Source organism: Chelonoidis abingdonii, chromosome 7 (assembly GCF_003597395.2).
Source record: "Chelonoidis abingdonii isolate Lonesome George chromosome 7, CheloAbing_2.0, whole genome shotgun sequence".
NCBI lineage: Eukaryota > Metazoa > Chordata > Testudines > Testudinidae > Chelonoidis > Chelonoidis abingdonii.
Genome location: NC_133775.1, coordinates 80,019,244 through 80,035,735, shown reverse-complemented (window position 1 = coordinate 80,035,735; position 16,492 = coordinate 80,019,244). Strand labels below are relative to the sequence as shown.

The 16,492-nt window shown below is 42.4% G+C and overlaps 1 protein-coding gene across 1 annotated transcript in view; it reads left to right on the top strand.

Moving 5' to 3' along the window:
- The window catches only part of DOCK2 (dedicator of cytokinesis 2), a 538,858-nt gene extending 532,098 nt beyond the window's left edge, over positions 1-6,760 (top strand). Inside the window, exons 50-52 of the mRNA XM_032803688.2 lie at positions 316-436; positions 4,216-4,361; positions 5,830-6,760. Coding sequence (XP_032659579.1) covers positions 316-436; positions 4,216-4,361; positions 5,830-5,904 — 342 coding nt within the window. The 3' untranslated portion in view covers positions 5,905-6,760. The remainder of the gene's footprint in view (positions 1-315; positions 437-4,215; positions 4,362-5,829) is intronic.
- Positions 6,761-16,492: the final 9,732 nt, after the last annotated feature.

Sequence of the window (16,492 nt, the reverse complement as noted above, 5' to 3'; positions counted from 1 at the left end):
ATCTCTTTTCTCACTCTGAGGAATAAGCAGATTATTGACTATAAATCAGCTCCAGAACATTTACTTAGGAAATTGTACCTTTCGTAGTCTCCATGGGACAAACTCTGTTACTTTTGATCACTTTGAGTAGTATCTTACTTTATGAATAATCCCACTGAAATCACTGTAATAAGGTATTATTCACTGTGAGTAAAGGTAACAACCAGGCCATGGTTGTGTCTCGTGTATAAATTGTTAAGTTAGCTTAGCTCACCACTATTAGTTACTAACAGTGTTTAACACAGATGTAACAATCTTGTATTTGTTAATATATAGCTGTCAAGGAAATACGAGTTTATGAGTGACACCAACCTTTCTGAACATCTGGTAGCACCTCAGAAAACATCTGTTCTCAAGCAAATGAGCTTTGCCAGTCGTTCTATGCCAACTATACCAGGTAAGCTAATTATAGTAAGAGAATTAGAGCGTTGCACTGTTTGCCTGCTATTCATTTAGATTAAAAAAAATGAGTTTTTTGTTCTTCATTCTGTGGAAGCATTTGGATTTTAGGAAGCTTTTAGGGTTGAAATAGAGTTGGCTAAGACAACACTTCAATGCTGTTCCATTGTGATACAGGCCTTAAAACAGAACAACTCACTCTCAATATGCTGATGAGATATTATGTAAGTTCTGGGAAATGTAACAACTACAATGTAAAGTATTGTTTTGAAAAATCCTCAGGGGTCCAGCCTCCTTTCGGATAAGAAAAATGCCTCTTCAACTTTCAATGCTAATCTAACTCTCCCAGATTATTCCTGTTGTTTTATCTAAACAGAAAAAGTCTCTGACGACATAACTCTATTTATGGCATCACAAGGGAATTGCCTCAGGCTGAGTCTGGAATAAGTCCATTGGCTAAAAAAATTCAGTGCAGAACGACAGATGTCTTATCAAATTACCATCTAACTGCAGGATAAAGGGCAGCAGGCTGAGCACTGACTAGCACTAGTTCTTCTCTCCCTGCGCAGCAGCACAATAAGGAACCAAACCTCCAAGAAACTTTATCTTCCAAAGCATCCATGGAGCCACAGTCCATTGACTTTACCAGCTGTACGTCCCCTTATTTATGGAAAGGAAACATTTCTATAGTGTGTCTGGGAGCAGAATGCAGCAGGAATCAAAAAGGGATTAAAGTGTTGCTCTGTCCCCTGCTTTTGAGGGGGAAAAAGCCAATGGGTTGAGATCAGTAATAGCGCCCAACACAGATGCAGCATCTCACAGATGGGGAAGATGTGTGTGTCTGTATAGAGGCCCTAAAGTAAATATAACCTCTGCTATTGACATCTGAGGTGAGATTCCCTGAGGGAAACAGAGAGGGAAACAGCCAGTGGCAGCCTGGCAGTTGAAGAGAGTCTCTCTGGTAGTTGTGTGGCAGGCAAGACCGACAACCAGCAGTTTTATGAGTGGAGTACCATCGCAGCACTGTGAAGTCCTACAGTAATGGAGAGCCAGAGCAGGCCCCCCTACAGTTGCTACGTCCAAGGGAGTCAGCAGGGAGGGAGGGAACAGACACCCACGTCTGTTCTTTGAAATAGGTAGGCAGAAGATGCAAAGAAAAACCACTTCAGCCAAAATTTGCCTGTAGGGAGGGGAAAGGAGCAAACAAATGAATCAGTCATGGGGAGGGGGGGGAATTAGGACAACAGCATAGCTTCACTGTCTGTGAAAACTAACCATGGGCCTTTGCTCTCCTGCTGCAGAGAAAGGCTCTTGCTAGACATGATCCTTCCTGCAAGAGGTGGCCTTTGAATCATCGCTGTGGTGAGGAGAGGGGCAACAGGGGCTGTGCTTTGCGTGCCCCTCAAGGCCCCTCATTCCCAGCAGCATTGATTGACATATTAATCCTGGCCATTAGGACTCAGCCACTACCAACTCCAACCATCACAAGCAATGCGAGGGTCAGAGAGAACAAGTGCAGTCATGCACAACACACAATTCTGGGTACTTACTGAAGAATATCCCCTTCTGGTAAAGCTGGGTGAAAACCTGAATGAAATAGTTTTTTTAAATAGTATTAGGACCTATCTGCAATGCTCACTTCCGTTGGACTTACTTCCCCATGTTTATTTTTCATTTTGATCAGATTTGTTCACAGCACAGGTGAACATTGCTCCCGCATGTTTGTGTGGCTGGTTAAATAGATGTGACAGGACCCTCTGGCTGGCTAAGGCCTTATCCTGGCAGGTGCCCAGGAAAGCTGGTTGAAAAAAGCCAGTTATTTGGGGGGGAAATTTCTAAAAAAAAAAAAAAAAAAAAAGTTGTTTCCTTCCAAATTTTCTGCAAACATTTTTTCAACAAGGCCAAAACTAAAAACAGGTTTTTGTTTTTCAGAAACAGTTTCCTCTTAATGCTGGCATTTCTACTCCCATTTTCAAATCCTGTACAGGACTAATCTAAATAACACAGTGTAGAACAGATTATCTCTCCCATTGCTGCAACTACCGGTGGAGCTCAACCAGTGGTAGCAATAGTGGGAAGTTTCTCTAGAGTAAAGACTAGTGTAAACAAGCTCTTCTTAGGCCAGGTCTACACTGCGACTTTAAATCGGTTTAATGGCCGATATACCGATTTAACGCTGTATCCGTTCACACGACGTCGTCATTAATATCGAGTTAAACGGCTCCTTAAATCGATTTCGGAACTCCTCCCAAACGAGAGGAGTAGCGCTAAATTCGATAGTGATAACTCGGATTAGGGTTCATGTGGACGGAAATCGACGTTATTGGCCTCCTGGCAGCACCCCAGAGTGCAGCACTGACCGCTCTGGACAGCAATCTGAACTCGGATGCAGCGGGCAGGTAAACAGGAAAAGCCCCGCGAACTTTTGAATTACATTTCCTGCTTGCCCAGCGTGGAGCTCTGATCAGCACGGCTGGCAATGCAGTTTGAAATCGAAAAAGAGCTCCAGCATAGACCGTACGGGAGATACTAGGTCTGATCGCTGTATGGGGAGACAAATCTGTTGTATCCAGCTCCGTTACAGAACACGAAATGCCAAAGCGTTTGAATAAAAAACTCCAGGATACACAGCGCTGCGTGACAAGCGTAACGGGAAGCCAGAGACTCAAATGGACGCTCATGAAGGGAGGGAGGGGGTACTGAGGACTCCAGCTATCCCACAGTCCACAGCAGTCTCTGAAAATTATTTGCATTCTTGGCTGAGCTCCCAATGTCTGTAGGTTCAAACACAGTGTCTGGCGTGGTTCAAGGAACAGCTCCTCAGTTTCTTTCCCCCCACCACCACGTGAAAAAAAAAGGGAAAGATTGCTGTGCTATGGCGTTTGCTCAATGCACTCCGCGAAAAAGGCGCCAAAGGGTTGTCTGCTGCCTTCACAAAGGGAGGGGTGAGGCTGTACCCAGCACCACCCGGGGCAGTGTTTTCTGCCCCATCAGGCACTGTGCTCTCAACACGGAAGTGGGAACTATGGGATAGCTGAGGAACAGCTACCCACAGTGCACCGCTCCTGAAATCGATGGTAGCTTTGGACCATGGACGCAAACAATCGATTTCGGGATCCCACTGTGGACGCGCTAAACCGATTTTATTAGATCTGTTTTGTAATATCGGTTTAAGCTAATTCGAAATAATCGTGCAGTGTAGACGTACCCTTACTCAGCAGTTTACATTCTGCCCCCTCATCTCTTTGCTTGAAGAGGTTGAGACTTTGGGTATGGTGAATTCAGATGTGTTAGTTTATTTAGCCCATGAGCAGACCTTGGGATATTTATAGATGCAATATTTTCCTTAAATAAAGAGTAGCCTTTTCCCAGTAATCCTGATTGCCTATTTAAAATGAACCCACAAGAGGAACTTGCCTTCTCCCTGGGTAAGTATCTTAGAATAGCCATTCTCATTCTTCTTCCATTTGTACCAGGGAAAATCAGGCACGACTCAGCTGCAAGCAATGGAGTTACAAAAATCAATATAGAACTAGTGTTAGTAAAAGCAGATTCAGGCCTAGTGACTGTTCTGGATACAGTTTAAATATAACTGTAACCAAACCCAGCCCCAGGTAAGCTAGTTTCCCCCTATGCTGCATTTCAATAGTTATGATTAAACTAAAACATCTTACCTTTCCTTTGGAATTGGAAGAATTCATTATTGTAAACTCTGCCTCGTGTCACACTTTATAGAACTCTCTTTCTTAACAACCAATCATTTGTTTCTCTTTCAAGGGTTAACTCTGTCAGTAGTCTGTACCCCAGCTCCCGATGAAACAAATGCATCACAAAGGCTAAGCCAGCAAATTTTTCCCTCTACCTCAGAAGGGGATAAGAAGACCCTGAAAAAAAAGAGAGTAAACCAGTTCTTTAAAACAAAGGTAAGTGTTGTGTGTATGTATGTGTACAAAAAGGAGGATGGATCACTTTCCAAAAAAAAAAAAAAAAAAAAAGCCAGATAAACTTCGTGTGAAAGTAAAATGTAACAAAGGGTTTTAAAAGCAAGAGGCCTCTGCGGAACAGAAACTTACCCAATGTTTTATTTTCTCTTACTTAAATTTATGACATCCGTACATTTTCCATGCTAAAAGGAGAGTGAACATTTCCCTGTAGGTACCAAAGAAAGCATACTTTTCTGCATTTTCCATACCTAGATAGTTTATTGAGAGGCGCAGTGCTTTAGCCATACCACAAGAGGTCTCATTTGATCTACAGCTTTTTTCTAGTCTGATTTACACAACATCCTCATGGCAAAACAATTATCTGTTGCATTTTTAAACTTAAATTGGGCAGCTGGCTCTTGGCATCACAATCGTTACTTTGCACTACAGGCTGTTAGCATATTACCATACACAGGATGGGTCAAAATCTGACCTCAGATACGTGCCCATCTGAAGGTAGAATTTGTCTCACACTAAAATCAGCCGAGCTCCCTGAAGCAATTGTGCTCAATCCCCTATTGATTTAGGAGAGTTTTGAACAATTAAAAAAAAACCCACAGAATTTGGCCCAATGTCAGTTAACAACAAATATTTTATATTCAGTGCAGACACTAAGATCAGACGTTTCAAAATTTGCCTTGAAAATGCATGTGCACTGTAAAGGAGTCTTACAGATGTCAGAAGGTTGTATTTGATAGAGGTGCCAGAAGCCATTGATATTCATAATAGAGGAGTATTCTGTGACATCTATAATATTTTACACCCATCAGCTCTCTGCTGATACTTTATAATGAGTGTGTTTGTTGCACTGATTTCATTTCCATCCTTTTGTTCCTACTGTGCTTTAAAAAGCCATAGCTTGCTGTTTTCTGGCAGAGTACTACAGCATTGGACAAACCCGTGTTTAAATGTTTTCTAGCTTATTTCTTCCTGATAGGAGCAAGAGTGAAATAACTTAATTTGAAGCCTCTGGGTTTGGGTATATATTAAATTTGCCTCACAAAAGGCAGAGTACCATACATGTGAATCACCTTTACATTGTGGTCTCACCCAAAGTGAAAAGAACAAACAAGTCCTGTTTACAAGCCCAGTCAGGACTTAATAAAAGTTTAGAGCTCCATCCTACAATGACTTACTCATGTCTGTAAAGTCTTGTCAAGGGGATCACTCCCATGAGTAAAGTTATGCATGTGTTTAAGGCTTTGCACTATGGGGGCCTTATTAAAAAGAAAAATCTTCAGGATTTGGCCCATGATTTTTCTTCTGACTTGAATGTGATGTGCCACTGCTGAAGCAGGCTATGCTAAAAACCAGATTAAAGACACAAGCTAGTTACTGTATATGCATGCAATGGGGTCCAAGCAAAACTGCCTTTTAACATATGGCATTCTCTTCCTCTTTTATGCAGCGCATGTCCAAACCACCTGAAGATGGAAAGCACTCCGGAGAGCGCCATTCTGAATCCTTATCCACAGAGCTGTGAATTCTTTCACTTACAAAACAAATAATTTCCCAGCAAAGAAACAAAACAAAAATCACTAAGTGAGAGACTGTTTTTGAGCACTCTCCTTTGAAGAGAATGGTATTGACATAATATTTGGACGATAGAGAATACATTCAAGTGTGATTCACACCTAAGGCTCTGTATAATTAATTAATTATAATACGGATGTTAGGAAAAATTGAAAACACATAGCGATCATGGAACCTGCTGCAGTATAGTAAAAGGTATGCATTAAAAATACCGCAGTGATCCTCTTTATTACAGAAGTAAAAGGCAAGGTATGCTCAATGGGAATGAAATTCACTCCAGTGGAAAGAGCTCCTTGTGGGTCCTCTGCATGGGTGAATCATAGGGCCTGTCTATACTGCAGGATATGTCAGTATAACTTATGTCACTTAGAGGTGTGAATAAGCCACCCCCTCAACCCCCAAGTGATATAAGTTACACCAACCTAAGTGCTGGTGTGGACAGCTCAATGCTGATGGGAGAAGTTCTCCCCTTGACATAGCTATCGCCTCTCATGGTAAATACAGCTGCGCCGCTGTAGCCCTTCTAGTGTAGATGAGCCTTTATTTAATAAAGGCCTCAAAGATTCAGTCCAGTCCTATTCAAAGCACATGGAAGTTGCACCATTTACGTCCATGGGAGCAGTATCCGACCCTTCCTGCAACACCATATGCTTGAGGATTTTTTCCAGAATGGTCTATCTGTTTTGTATTGAAAACATGCCCCAAAGTTTATACACACACATGAGTTTATGTCAATTCTGGCTCTGTGGTATAAGCAAAGCTGTATTTTCTGCTGTTCAGCAATAAAATGTTAAAGGTTTCTTTTATTTGCCTTGAATGTTTCTGATGGGAATCTCTCCAAATGTCCTAGTATAATATGTGTTAATTGTTTCTTACTGACAACAGCAGGAACTCTGCAACTCCGAGTCCCATTCTTTCCAAATGTAATTGATTTTCTGCCTCTCTGACACTCATGCGATAGAGTTCAAAGATAATTCTTTTTTGCAATGAAACTAGCCAGCAGTGCAATTCAGCATCTCACTATTTTTCTTATTACCTGTTTTTTTAAGGGAAATGCAGTTGTTTCAAACACAGAATAATTATGAATTTTTCATTTGCCTTTATTATGTCCCTGCTTGTTCCACACAACTGTCTAAGAAGGTGTGTGCTGATTAAATAATATGTGTTATGTGGGATGGGGCAAGGGGAACCCACCTTTACCATGATGTTGGTTTGTTATAGGTAAAGGGAAAATGGGTGGAAGTCAGTCAATCACTCGTTGCTTACTGCAAAACCCAACGGAAGGAATCCCTTATTTTTTTAAACCTCTTTATTATGTAAACACTTATACGCAGCATGAATATAGCCTCTTTCTGATGCAAGTTGTCAGTGAGAAACTCTTTTCTCAAATATATTCATTATTGAAATAATGAACATTTGGTTTCTATGAGAATTTTCCAATATTTGCTGTTTGTGCTAATATTCCTGCAAATAAAACCTACTCAATAAAATCATCACAGACAGCAAAACCAAAAGGCTGCCAGCTATAGCCAATTCATTCTTTATCAGCAAGAGTATTTGCAGTATGGTTTAGCTGTGTTTGCCTAGCGCTATCGAGCAGCACTGTATCGGAGTTAGGAGATAGGGAACAGAATGTTTCCCAAAGGAACCAATTCAGTCTAATGGGCTGCTCAGTGTATGTGTATGAAAGAGAGGGAAGAATGAATAGAAAGGTGAAAAGAGTAGGGTACGTATTTGAACGTCATCCTAGCTTAATGTGTTACTTGTTTTTTTCCTTTTATGCTTTTTGCAGATGAATTAAATAAACCCTGGTGGGATAAATGCAGCTTTAGGCACACAGGTATTAATTTTAGTGTCCATTGCCACAAAGTGGAATACATCATTACAAGCAAAATTCTGGTTTTATTCAGGGTGCAGAGGGGTTATTGAGCATCCGTAAAGATACCACGTAAGAGGACACTTCCTTTGCTCATTGTAGTGCAGTGTATGTTAGTGTTTGTTCTCAAAGGGCCTCCTGAAGTAGCTCTTTCACCTAAGAAAAGCTGGGTCTGAGAACTTTAATTAAATCAATAACTAGATAGGCTATAACAAAAACACTGTGATTACAAAGGAAAAAAAAAACAAAAATTTGCAAAAGAGCTGACGGGGAATAGAAGAGACTAGAAACAAAGTGCTTAGGAGGGGTTGGAGCCAGGCAGAGCTTGGGGTTCCACTGAGTGTTGAACGGGGAGTGCAAGGTTAAGCTTTGGTTTAGGGTTAGTGCATTCACCTAAATTTGGGTTATTGCTGATTACATACTCTATGTATCATGTGACTTTTTAAAACAAACTGTGTATTTGTGGATAATCTAAGCACTATGGCCAGATGTACAGACACTCTTCTCTCAACCTGTGTATTACATCATTTTTTTTAACATTAACTTTAATAAAAAAATTAATTTGGTTTAGGGGTGTGGCATTCATCTTGAACTTCAGTAGAGTTGGAAATGGGTTTAGGCCAGGATTCAGTTGTGGTTCAAGGCCGAACTAGGGCTGCTAAGTGCTTGGTTTAATTTCAAATGGACTGTAGTATTGTGCAGTTTTGACCTAGAAGGGCATAAATGTCACAATTGTCCAGTTTCACAGATTTTGCCAAACAGGCCTTGGATTTTGGCTCTGTCTCAGGCCTAAAACCATTGGCGTTCAGTTCTGAGTGCTGGTTGAAGGACACTAACCAACACAAACTAAGTCACAGTTAACTGGAATTGTAAAGATATGGTGCATTTTGGAAATCAAGCTTTAGCCATGCACAAGTATACAGATGTATCACAGACACCTGATATTTAGTACAAGTAAATAACATGGTGCGAACAACAAGGGACATCCTAGGGTAAGAAAACATAAGTGTGACCATCTGGCAACTGCTGTTTTAAAATGTAAATCAGTACTGATTAGAGCCATTCCTGTCACAGGCAAAATGAGCCTCTAGCATATTGTGCTGGGGAAAATTTGCTCAAAGTCCGAGTCACTGGGCTTTATGAGGTGAAGTGCAGAGTGTTTGGGGAGCAGAAATCCACCCCCAACTTGGGCCAGGTTGCAGAACAGTTACTTCAGTGAAATAGCATGGCCGCTACCTCCTCTCTTCCCCAATCCTTAGAACAATGGATCCTGTAGCCTCTGCCCCCGTCCATCACCTTTCACTGTATATGGATGACACAGATATCTGGGGGAACATTTGCACCTCCACATGCAACCTAGCCCCAGACCCCCAAGTACAACCCGAACATAGGCCCTCTGCACTACGTGGATTTTCACCCCAGTAGACATTAAAAATTGTTATTCTTCTAAACAGTACCAATTTGGAGTTTAAGGCCAGAAGGGCTGACCAGGTCATCTAGTCCAACCATACATCATCAGCCGGCACCCGCATGCTAAACCCAACAACGGAAATTAGATTAAAGTGTTACAGCCCCTCAAGAGGCTAGACTATGATGTGTCATGGGGCTGGAGAAAGTCAGAGGGATCAAGGTCCCTGTAACAACAGGGAAATGATTAAGTGAGATATACACAGATAATCCTGGCAAGTGACCATACCCTCTCACTGCAGAGGAAGGCCAAAAAACACCCAACAACCCAAAGGTCACTGCCAAATGGAGGTGGGGGGAAATGCCTTCCCGGCCCCCATATATGGCGATAAGTTAGACTCTGTATGTGAACAAGAACCAGCCAGGCAAGCACCTGAGGGAGACTGCTCAGTGCCACCTCAGAGCACCTCCACATCCAATATCCTATTTCCAGCAGTAGCCATCCCTGATGCTTCAGAAAAATATAAAAAATCCTTCCAGAATACATGAGGGGAGGGATGGAATGGGTTCCTTCCTAACCCCTGCTGATGGGCAGCTGAAATCCTAAAGCATGAGCTTTAGGAACATAAGATGTAAACCACATAAGCCTTAGAGCTACTGAGCCCTGCCCTCCACCATTACAAGCAACTCTGACATACAGCTGCTCTCATAAAACTGCCAGCTCTCTCTTAAAACTAATAAAGTTGTTTGCGCCCACAACTGTTGGAGATGGTTCCAGAACTTCACTCCTCTGATCATTAGAGCCCTTCTTCCAATTTCCAATCTGAATTTCTTCATGGCCAGTTTACATCCATTTGTTTTTTTAGTCTATCTTAAATAGCTCTTCACCCTCTCTAGTATTTAGCTTCTCCCTCTAATGTAGCTACAGAGATCAGTAATATCCCCTCTCAGCCTTCTTTTTGCTAGGCTAAACAAGCCAAGCTCACCAGTCTGCCAATAACTTGGTGACAAAATAAAGCAGCTCTGCATACAGTGTTATCAGATTTTCCTGGACACATTGCTAATACAATTCATGAGCTGTAATTAAAGCAGTATATAAGCCTTTAAGTGCCTGAGATATGGCCTAGCAGGGCTCTCTCATGTTTACTCTTATCAGCCAAGTAATCAGGCTGCATACTGGGTATTATGTAGAGAATAGAACCCTTTAGAATCAACAGCATGGAATAGTCCTCTGCCTTTCCAATGTTGTACTTTGCAATGAAGAGGCAAGTAAGCGCCCACGATTGCCAACACAAGTAGGCTGACAGTGAATAATCTGGGCAACCTGCCTTAATCCAGATGCCAGCAATGAGAAAAAAAATTGATGTGGAGGTTTTGTCACCACTTGCTGCAGCCAGTACCCCGGTTTGGTGCTCGCAGGCATCAGCCAGCCAGAGGACTGGCCCACAACATTTTGGCACCTGAAGTGGAGAGCTCAAATGACTCCTGCTTTCCCCCCTCACTTGGGCCAAAACTTTGAAAGGTCTCAATTCTGCCATCTTTCTGTTCTCCTCTCATGGTACTGCTCTGCTACCTACCCCCAGTAAAGGAGAACTAACAACTTAAAATGCTTTGTTCAAAAATTGTAAGTAACATTTAACAGACATGCATCCGACGAAGTGGGTATTCACCTATGAAAGCACATGCTCCAATACGTCTGTTAGTCTATAAGGTGCCACAGGACTCTTTGCTGCTTTTATTTAACTTTCAAACGCCTGAACAGAAAATGTAACTTTTCTTGTTTGCATAGTAAACACTGGCAATTTTATCCGTTTGAATAATCAAAGTAGTGCTTTCTGTGCCTTCTTGGTTGCAAAGATTTGAACTGCTTCCTGAAGGTGCACAGTCTGGGCTGGATCATGCTCCATTGCAGTGGTTCCCAAACTGGAGTTCGTGAAGTGTTACAGGGGGTTCTTGGGGAAAAATTCCCTAATGGCGGACCGAGCTGTCCCTAGGAACCCCAGGCAGTACTGGGCCAGCAGCCCAGAGCCCCTGGACTTCCAAGAGCGAAGCAGATCAAAGCAAGCATGTCTATCACACTGAGGAAATTTAAACTTGAAAACTCCTCATAAGAAATAGAAAGGGTGGTGGATATTTTTTGCTGTTTTTTAAATTAAATAGGCAGCTAGTATTGTTTTTAAAATTATTATGAAGAACAAGTTTAAGATTTGTTGTAACTTGCGTTGTTTGCCTGGATTGCTCAAGACCTGAATGCTTGTGCAGGAGGAACTCTTTGAGTTGGCTTCTTAAATACCTTCATGCTGTTTCACATCCGATACTCCTTGATGAAACATAGGAGCTTTGTCTTATAACAGCCTTATTCAAAGTGATACAAGCTACAAAAGTGAGATCTTGGAAGACTGTTGCTGTTTTCATAATATAATAAAAATATTGTAATAATAATAATAATAAATAGTGTGTAATAAGCATGTCATAAAAACAAATATATTTCCAAGATCACTGCTTTTATAGTTTATACTCGGGTAAAGGTGAAAATCTCTGGAAATATTAATTTTTTGTAGGGAGTTCGTGAGACTTGACATTTTAGTGAAAGGGGTTCACAGGTTGTTAAAGTTTGGGAATCACTGCTCTATTGAGATGGTTGCAAGGCTGATTAGCCTCTCCTATGTCATTGTGAAGCGTAGATGTGTTTTTTTTCATTTCAGCTTGGAGAAGTTGAGTTTTCCACTTGCAACTGTTACAGGAAGTGTTAGAAGTATGCGCAGAGCAACAAAAGCATTTGGAAAGAGGGTGGTCATCTTATTTGTGCACATATATTCCAGAACAGCCTTTGGAGTTGATCCTGCTGAAATGTATCTTGAAAGGGCATTCAGTTCATCACCTAAATCACTCGCATCAATATCCCGCATGTCATCATGTGTCAACACTGTCTTTAATGGCCTGCATTACTGGTGTAGGTCATCTTCAGTTATAGTGAGGAGTTTTGGAATATCAAACAAACATCCCAAATACACTGCTGTGTTCCTTGAGCTCCATGAAACGTTCTTCAACTAACTGTATTGAACAATCTAGCACCTGGTTAAAGAATTCAACTTTGAATTGTTGTTCGGGGTCTCTTATCCTGTGCCTCGTAATCAAAATGTCGTCTTCTTCGGTGACTCTTGTATTCTTGTATGGGTGGGAAAATAGCTTCAGTGTGAAGTTCTTCTGCCAACTTCTGTACTCTCTTCAGAATGTTTTGAAATCTCTCATCTGACTGGTAAGACTGTAGGTATGACTTTGCTTTGTCCAGTTGTTCCATTGCTCCAGATATATCAAGGTCAACACCTTAGAGTCTCATGCTTACAACATTTATTTCAAACAGTATGTCATGCCACAACAATAAGCCACACAGAAATTTGAAGTTATATATGTTTCTGGTGATTCCATTTCCCTCTGCCACTGTTCTTCCACGAACAGTTCCTGTCATAGCATTATACTCTATACTGGCAACTATGGCATCATCTATCTTCCCAATTTGGTGTTTGATAGGCTTTATTGCCTCCACTCGACTTTTCCATCACGTGGCACTCGGTAGTTTCAGTGTCAGAGAGGATGTTCCCAGATGTTGCTTCAAAATTTGCCATTGATGAGTTGATACAGAGAAGAATACATAGATCCTTTGCATTACATTAAAAAAATCAGCAGCCTCACTAGAAGCTGATGCTGCATCACTGACCACCAAGTTCAATGAATGGGACAAAAAAAGCTCGAGGGTTTAACTTTCGGATCCGAGTCTGCACTCCTCTGTTCTTTCCTCTCATGTTGGCACCATTATGATAGCCCTGACCTCTCAGGTCAGCTATTGCAATTCCCATATCTTCCAGCCTTTTAAGAAGCATATTTGTCATACCAGCTCCTGTAGTATCATCAATGTCAATAAATTCTAGAAAATGCTCTCTGACAGTCACCATTGCAGGGACATTTTCACTAGGTTCTGTTGTTGTTACAAAACGTACCATTAAAGCTATTTATTCTGTATGGCCGATGTCAAGTGTGCAGTCCAGAATAAGAGTAATATCTTGCTGACTTCAGATCTGGCACAATCTTCTGTTTGACTTTTGTTGCCAGTAACTGTATGATCTCATTTTGAATGGTTTTTCCAAGGTAGCGGTGTGTGTACATTTCTTGGGTGGTGACTCTTCTTAGATGATCCTGGAGTACAGCATCAAACTCAACCATCAGCTCCACAATTTTAAAGAAGTTTTCATTGTTTGGCACATACAGAGGATCTGAAGTGCCACTCCGTGCTAGGTTTTGGGTAACAAGCATTCTCACAATGGCAATGAACCTTTTCAGAACATTTTGCCAGTAAAGAGACTCTGATGCAATCTTCTCTTGATGCTGATCATCTATGGTGGCCTTTAACCTTAGTCTCATCGCAAACTCTTTCCACCTATGGAATGCTCGCTGGTGATTTGCTGCCTTCTCAAGACATGCCACATTTCTAGCCAGATTTTTCCCGTCCTTTTTTTCCTGTAGAACCCAATGTAGCTGGAACATTAGACTGGAAGAGTTTGCAACAAAAACAGTATGCAGCATTCTGGGTTTTTCAGTACATAAGTCATGGCCTCTCCACTCTGTCATCATTTGGAATTTCATGTCAGTAACGTGTTGGATGGAAACTTCTATCTTCCTTGTCTTTGGGAAGCTTGAAGTTTTTCACTTGCTGTGGCCCATGCAGTACAAGGAAGTCCCTCAGGCTACTGCTCAAGTGGGTCTACAGTCCTGGATCACTAGACTTAAGGAACTGAACTCAGCAGCAGCTCTTTCTTGCACCTCTGCCACACTCTTCTCTGATCTACAGTTTTCTTCGGGAATGTGCATGGTTACATCCATTTGAGATGGAGATATGGATGCTGCAGTAGCTGTCAGGTCACCTGCACTCTAACTGAAGATCAGGCTTCTCCTCACCACTCACATCCTCACTAGGGCTGGAACATTTGTGTCTATATATCTCAGGAGAGCTCCTTCCTTCCTGTTTAGATAGAAAAGTTTCCTTTGCTTGCTTGCTTTTTCTGAATGCTGCCCCAGAGGGGCATTTTCTTCTTTCACTCATGATTGCCGTTCTTTGCCAGCTATAGTGGCTCTCAACACTCAGTTGAAGGGGACAAATAAGCAGGCTGGTAGCAGAGCCTGAATGAGGGAAGATATCAGCATTTTAAGGGCCTAACTGGCCCCTACTACTTCAGCTGACTGCCTGTTCTCCTCAAGTGGGTTCAGGGAAGCAGCAGCAAACAGGAAGCTCCCTGAGAAGCTGGTGTTAATCAGTCCAGGCTCCTGGGGGTGCTAGAGAGGTACATAAGAGGCTCCTCCTCTTCTCTCTCTCCCTGCAGTTCCTGCTGCTTTCTGTTATTCCCTCTCACCTTTTCTCCTGCCTGCCTGTTACGTCTCTTGTGCCATCCTTCCTCCAGCACAGCGCTCCACCATCTCTGTGCATCTAGAGCAGAGAGACTACATATGCACCAGCAGCAGACATAATTTTCTACACTCTAGGTCCCAGTGGTGCCCCCGCCCCCAGTCTGGCACCTGAAGTGGCCGCCTCAGTTCGCCTCATGGTAAGGCCAGCTCTGGCCAGCCACTTCACTGTTAAAATTGGCTGGTGAGCAGGGGCCAATAGTCCTATCTGGATTCTGTTTCTAGTTTTTGGGAGAACGGAATGACTAGACAGTCGAATGCTTTTGTGTCATGTTACAAAAGCACTTGAAATGCTACCAATGGGATCAACAAGATGTACTGGGTTTCAAAGGCTGCGCCTCTTTCCCCTACTTGAGTTTGCATTTGCAGCTTTTCCTGTGCTGCCTGAATGGACTCTTGCTGGAGATAAGGGACCAAATCTTTCCCTTTGAAAGCAGTCAAAGCTTCATGTGTTGCCGCAAAGGACAGGTATAACCTCACATCTCCTCCTAGGAGCTGATGAAAAGAACTGCTAGATTCTCTTCTGTCTGCTCCTCTGATCTTTGTTGCCCTTCTAGCTCAGGTGTGCTGGCCATTTCCCCTCTCCAGCCTTTCTCTGTTAAGCTGCCTTTTCTCTCTCCTTTTGGTTTGCTTGTTTAACCGCATGATCTTTTCCCCTTTTCTCAGTCTCTCTTTTTTCTTTTAATTTGTATTAAATTTATGATAGAAAAAAAGGGCAGAAAACAGGGAAAAGACCATGGTGTGGAGGTGCGGTGCAATTTAGATTGTCAGCGGTTTGGGGCAGGAAGTATTTCTTTGCTGTGCGTTTGTACAGTGCTTATCACAATGAGGCCCTGTTCAGAACTTCGCCCACAGGACCATCCTTCCTTATCTTCTCTTCTCCTAGCTGAGTACCTTCTGCTCCCCATGCCGTGAATGAGTCTGGCCAGCAATGAAGAAAGCTCTTGAGCATCCTCAATCACGTGGACAGTACAGAGCGTTCTTGATCTACCTTAATCTGTTTGTGTATGTGTTTGTTCAACAGCAAAAACTACACAAGCTGAGTATGGCTTGCTACCACCTTGCCACGCTGGTAAAACGCCTCAGAGAATGTCTAACAACAGCTGGATCATGCAGTAGCAGGTGGAGGTGAAAGAGGAACAAGCCAGCCCCCTAACCCTGCCACACCCTACTGGACCTTGATCTGGCCATGGATTCCTATGAGATGGCAAGATTGGTGTGATGTTGGGAAGACAGTGGGAAGTCCAAAGGTACCAGGTGGATATGCATATGCTGATCTGAACAGGACATTTCTTACTCTAATCAACACTAAAGGTTAGTGTACACTTGGGAAATACCCCAATACACCAGGTGGTCGCTGGTAATTAGCGTAGTGCCTGGAGCTGACCCCTTTGTCACAGGAGGGCTACATCTGTTGCACTAAACAAGGTAAATCTGTGCTTCCAACCACAATGAGCTCAGATAATTACAGCTATGGGGATGGCTGGAGGAGGGCTGCTGCCCAGTGGAGACACGAGGTCTTGTGTTGCACCAACAGGGATCAGTGTTGGAGGAGAAACTATTTGCTGGCTGCTTAGAAGAAATCCCAAGTGATATTTTACCGTTTGAAGCCAGTCTGTCAAAAGGGATGGCAACGGCTTTAAAAAAATAACCTTGACTGTGTCGCTAACTCACCAGTGTTTAAAGTACAGGCTCACGCTGAGGAGACAGGAAGTTAGCTTCAGTGAAGATGGAGGGAGTATTTCTCCCATTCATTTAAATGGGAGAGGCTGTTGAAGGGGGTAGGTAAAATAATGAG